Source organism: Gouania willdenowi, chromosome 11 (assembly GCF_900634775.1).
Source record: "Gouania willdenowi chromosome 11, fGouWil2.1, whole genome shotgun sequence".
In the NCBI taxonomy this organism is placed as follows: domain Eukaryota; kingdom Metazoa; phylum Chordata; class Actinopteri; order Blenniiformes; family Gobiesocidae; genus Gouania; species Gouania willdenowi.
Window position 1 is genome coordinate 25,911,236 of NC_041054.1, and position 5,672 is coordinate 25,916,907.

Consider the following 5,672-nt stretch of genomic DNA (forward strand, 5'->3'; position numbering starts at 1 on the left):
TTCAAAATAAAAGCACAAAGATACACACGCAACCCGCCGTTAGAGTGAACAATTTTAGGCACCACAGCTTCAAGATTCTAGCCAAGTTTGAATATAGGCCACCCCGCACTGACCTCATTAGGCTACTCTTCTTAAGATATCAAACAATTTATATAGTCGTTTATGTTGGAGTATGTTCTCAATCAGCCTTGTCTGTGTGATGTTATATGTTTCTTTTAGCACTTTATTTTGATAGGCACGGAACGTGGTTCTAGATCCTGCTGAGTGTGTTTTTACTTCCTTTGTTTTGTGAGTATTTCCGGTTCCGTTTGAGCGGGAAGATGTTTTTTTAGTTTACTTCCGTTATGTTCTGATGAGGATGCCAGAACTAAGTTGAGAATAAAGACTACTCAAACGAGAAACGTGTGGTTCACTGAAAGAATGAGCAACGAGGCTGAACACGCAACAGGTTATGGGCCCAGGCACAGCACAGGAGGCCGATGGCACAGACTGGTTTTCGACGGAGACGAAAACCACTACGAAATATGGGAGGTAAAATTCCTTGCTTACTTGAGAACGCTGGGATTAAAAGATACCATCCTATCGGCTGATAACCCAGACCGAGAGAAAAACGAGGAGTGCTATGCAGAGCTAATACAGTTCCTCGACGATAAAAGCCTGTCGTTGGTGATGAGAGATGCTGCAGATAACGGCCGGAAAGCGCTCCATATACTACGCGGCCATTACGCCAGCCACGGTAAACCGAGAATCATCGCTCTTTACACAGAGCTCACCTCCCTGTTAAAAGACCCTGGGGAAACAGTGACAGATTATATTTTACGTGCTGAAAAAGCAGCAACGTCTCTGAGAAATGCAAATGAGGTGATAAGTGACGGACTGATCATAGCAATGATCCTAAAGGGGCTTCCGGAGTCATACAAGCCTTTTGCTATTCACACAACTCAGAGCAGTGAAGAATTAACATTTATCCAGTTTAAAAGCAGACTGAGAAGCTACGAAGAGACAGAAAAGTTTGAAAACAAACTGAAGTCAGACAATGTGATGAAAGTAGACATGACAGCTGTAACCTGCTACAATTGTGGAAATCGTGGGCATATGGCGAGAGACTGCCGTCAAAAGAGTACACCAAAATGGTGTAACTACCACAGAAGCACAACCCACAGTGATGAGACATGCAGAAGAAGAGCCAAACGGAAGGACGACGCCAAGCAGACTTCAGAGAAGCAGGACAACTACGAGGAGGATCAGACGATGGTATTCAAAGCCAGCCAGGATCTTCTACCTGATAACATCAAACTTAATGGCATCATGGTGGACTGTGGAGCCACATCACATATCATTACAGATGAGGAGCAGTTCACACAATTTGACAAGACCTTCGACCCAAATAAGCACTTTATGGAGTTGGCGGATGGAAGCAAGATGAACAATGTTGCACTGAAGCGGGGTGATGCACTGATTAAGCTGCTGAACTCTGAGGGGAAGTATGTTAGAGTCACTCTTAAAAATGCTTTGCTAATCCCATCCTATCCACAGAGCATTTTTTCAGTGCAAGCAGCTACAGCCCATGGAGCCAGTGTGACCTTCATGGAAGGACAAAATGAACTCCTGTGTAAGGATGGAACTGTGTTCCCAATCGAGGTACATGAGAGACTGTATTATCTGAAAAATAACAATGAAAAATGCATTGAGAGGCATTTTACTGATGTGATCTGTGATGATAAAGTTAAACTAGCCTGTGATGTCAAAACATGGCATCAAATATTAGGACACTGTAATGTAAATGATGTTCTGAACTTACAAAATGTCGTTGAGGGCATGAAAGTCACTGACAACAGTAAAATAGAGTGTGACATATGCACAGAAGGAAAATTCATTAACAGCAGAAACAAAGAATCAGATGTTAAAGCTGGAGCACCACTACAGTTAGTCCATACGGACTTATCAGGCCCCATTGATCCTGCAGGCTTAGAGGGACACAGATATGCAATTTGTTTTACTGATGATTTCTCTGGATTAGCGACTGTCTATTTTCTGAAAAACAAGAGTGATACAACTAAAGCAACACAGAAATTTCTAGCTGACTGTGCACCTTATGGCAATGTTAAGTGCATTAGATCGGACAACGGTACTGAATACACAAGTGATTCATTTCAAACACTGCTCAGAGAAAAGGGTATCAGACACGAGACCTCATCACCATACTCCCCACATCAAAATGGAACAGCAGAAAGACAGTGGAGGACGCTATTTGAGATGGGAAGGTGCATGTTGTTAGAAAAGGGTTTGCCAAAAGATCTATGGCCTTATGCAGTACAGTGCGCTGCCCACATTCGCAACAGGTGCTACAATAACCGAACTAAAAGTACCCCATATTACATGATGACTGGAAGAAAACCTAATCTGTCTAAAATGTGGATTTTTGGATCAAACTGTTACACTTACAATGACAATCACAAGAAATTAGACTCAAAAGGGGAAAAAGGAATGTTTGTAGGATACAGCAAAAACAGCCCAGCCTACTTAGTGTATCACCCACAGACAAGAAAAGTGTCCAGACACAGACTAGTGAAGTTCATTAAAGAAAATGGCGTTAATCAACAAACACAGACAAATGAGTGGGAAGTAGAAACCCAGGAAAAACAGACAGACAAAAGACACGTTGAGACTCTGTTAATCCAAGGCATCACTGAAAACATCAATGCAGGTGAAGATGAGGAAAACACTCTAGATGAAACACAAAATGAGAATTTTTCTGATAACATGATAGGAAATAAAAATGAAGATGAGGAAAACAAAACAAAACAAAATGACCGGTATCCGAAAAGAGAGAAAAGACCACCAAAATACTTTGAGGATTACGTACCAGATTCCAAAATCAAAGATGTAACACAAATAACTGTTGATTTTTGTTACAGGGCTGTGTGCGGTATCCCTCAAACATTCAGTGAGGCTCAAAAATCAACACAATCAGAAAGATGGAAACAAGCAATGACAGAAGAGATAAACTCACTTAAAGAAAATGATACATTTGAACTGAGCATTTTACCAAAAGGTAGAAACACAGTGGGAGGAAAGTGGGTTTATACCATCAAAGAAAATGAAGAGAAAGAAAAGATCTTCAAAGCTAGATATGTAGCAAAGGGCTACAGCCAAACAGAAGGTATAGATTACCACGAAACCTTTGCACCAACAGCAAACATCACATCTGTGAGAGTGTTAATGCAGTTAGCAGTTCAAAACAACCTTAAAGTACATCAGATGGATGTCAAAACAGCTTTCTTGCACGCTCCAATTGATGAAGAAATTTACATAGAACAGCCAGAGGGCTATGAAGAACACACAGGAACAGGAGAGAAGTATGTGTACAAATTAAAGAAATCCCTGTATGGGTTAAAACAATCAGGAAGAAACTGGTACAAACTTTTAAATGACCATCTCGAACAAAACGATTTTGAAAGGAATCCTGCTGATCATTGTGTTTACAGAAAACAAACAGAAAATGCCAGTGTTATTGTTCTCATTTGGGTGGATGATTTGATCATTGCTGCAAGCAGCATTGATTTTTTGAACAATTTCAAAGAAACGATGAGATCCAAATTTAACATGAAAGATTTGGGCAAAATAAATTATTTTTTAGGTATACATTTTAAGCAAGAAGAAGATGAAATTAAAATGAGCCAAAAGAAATACGTCCTGAAAGTGTTGGAAAAATACAGAATGTCAGATTCCAAACCGAGATCCACCCCATGTGAGCAAAGTGCTAATTTAAATGAAAATAATGGGGATGACAAAACAAACACTGTAAATCCTACACACTATCGTGAGATAGTAGGTAGTCTGATTTATGCAATGACCTGCACCAGACCAGACATCAGTTGGGTAGTGAGTAAACTATCCCAAACATTAGCTAAACCTGCGACAGAAGACCTGGTGAATGCTAAACATGTTTTAAGATACCTCAAAGGTACATGTGACTATGAGCTAACATTCAAGAAAAACAACGAAGACTTGAACCTCATTGCATACAGTGACTCGGACTGGGCATCCTCAGTTGAGGACAGACGCAGCACCACAGGCTATTGTTTTAGCTTAACATCACAAGGTCCAGCTATTTCTTGGAAATCCAGGAAACAGCCAACTGTAGCTCTTTCCACATGTGAGGCTGAGTACATTGCTTTGACAGCCACTACTCAAGAAAGCATGTATCTAACCCAACTGTTAAATGGCATTGACAACAAAAAGTACAGCTGTACAAAAATCCATGGTGATAATCAAGGGGCAATCGCATTGTGTAAAAATCCTGTGAACAGACAGAGATCTAAACATATTGATGTAAAGTACCATTTCATACGTGATGCGTTGAAAGAAGGGAAAATCAATGTGATGTACTGTCCATCTGAAAACATGGTTGCCGACATCCTTACCAAACCTGCACCCAAAGCTAAGTTTGTTAAATTCAAAAAATGGTTCTTTGGACACTAAATACTGTGAAGCAAGGATGATGAGAACAAGGGGGAGTGTTGGAGTATGTTCTCAATCAGCCTTGTCTGTGTGATGTTATATGTTTCTTTTAGCACTTTATTTTGATAGGCACGGAACGTGGTTCTAGATCCTGCTGAGTGTGTTTTTACTTCCTTTGTTTTGTGAGTATTTCCGGTTCCGTTTGAGCGGGAAGATGTTTTTTTAGTTTACTTCCGTTATGTTCTGATGAGGATGCCAGAACTAAGTTGAGAATAAAGACTACTCAAACGAGAAACGTGTGGTTCACTGAAAGAATGAGCAACGAGGCTGAACACGCAACAGTTTATTTTTAAAATATTGTTTGTGATCTCAGCTGTAAATTAAACGTAATGGATCAATAATGTGTCAAGCAGTCCTTGACTACTGATTAGTCAGTGTCAGAACTACAAATAAATCAGTTGACCTAGGGAAATTTAATTACAGCCCATGTTTAAATGTATTATAAATAAAGATAGAGCGATCTTAGATGATCTTAGTGCAGTGCGGACTAAGGATTTGAATTCTGGCGGCGCCACTGATTGAATATGTCTATTTCCCTACAATCATGAATGTTTTTAACGACTTAATTAAAAAAAAGTTGTTACTAATATGTTTTTTGACTTATAATTATATTGACCATATGAAGTTTCTTCTCTGCAGAAAGAAGAAATCTGATTTAATGCAATTTGGTGGTGCTGAGATCAGAAACATGGACTGGTGGCATGTCCAGAATGTAACATACTGCTCTAGTGCAGTGATTCTCAATTGTAGAATAAGTATAAAAATGATCACCTTTTAATTCGGCCGGCCTCAGAATGCTGTTAAATGAATTCTTTCCATAATACTTAATGTGTGTCTGATAGGCCCTGAAACTCTGTTGCTTTGGAAAACTCACACATTGTGTATATGACCTCAAGGTCAGCGAGTGAGCTCAGCAGAGGAGATTGTAATGCTAAATCATGTTTGTGCCAGCCGCAGGGATATCCCATGAGCTGTTTTAAGCATCACTATTGGTTTGCCGAGCTTTCCTCATAAGTCGATGCGTGTTCATGATCTTAGAGTAGGGACAATCACATGGCAATATATTCAATGCCATGCAGAAGTCTTTAACGCAGCTTTTGACACAGCAGTTACACAGCAAAGGAAGAGAAAAAAGGAAGACCGAGGTG

The 5,672-nt window shown here is 39.9% G+C and overlaps 1 protein-coding gene across 1 annotated transcript; it reads left to right on the forward strand.

Annotated features, from left to right (window-relative positions):
• The first annotated feature begins 304 nt into the window (after nt 1-304).
• Nucleotides 305-4,800, forward strand: LOC114471865 (uncharacterized). Its single transcript, XM_028460829.1, has 2 exons — nt 305-1,641; nt 2,919-4,800. The coding sequence occupies exons 1-2, from the start codon at nt 421-423 to the stop codon at nt 2,949-2,951; spliced, it is 1,254 nt and encodes a 417-aa protein (XP_028316630.1). The 5' UTR covers nt 305-420; the 3' UTR covers nt 2,952-4,800.
• Nucleotides 4,801-5,672: the final 872 nt, after the last annotated feature.

Coding starts and splice junctions, on each gene's coding strand:
- LOC114471865 (XM_028460829.1), top strand. CDS start 421: ATGAGCAACGAGGCTGAACACGCAACAGGTTATGGGCCCAGGCACAGC. Junction 1,642..2,918: donor GAACTGTGTTCCCAATCGAG/GTACATGAGAGA, acceptor TTTTTGTTACAG/GGCTGTGTGCGGTATCCCTC.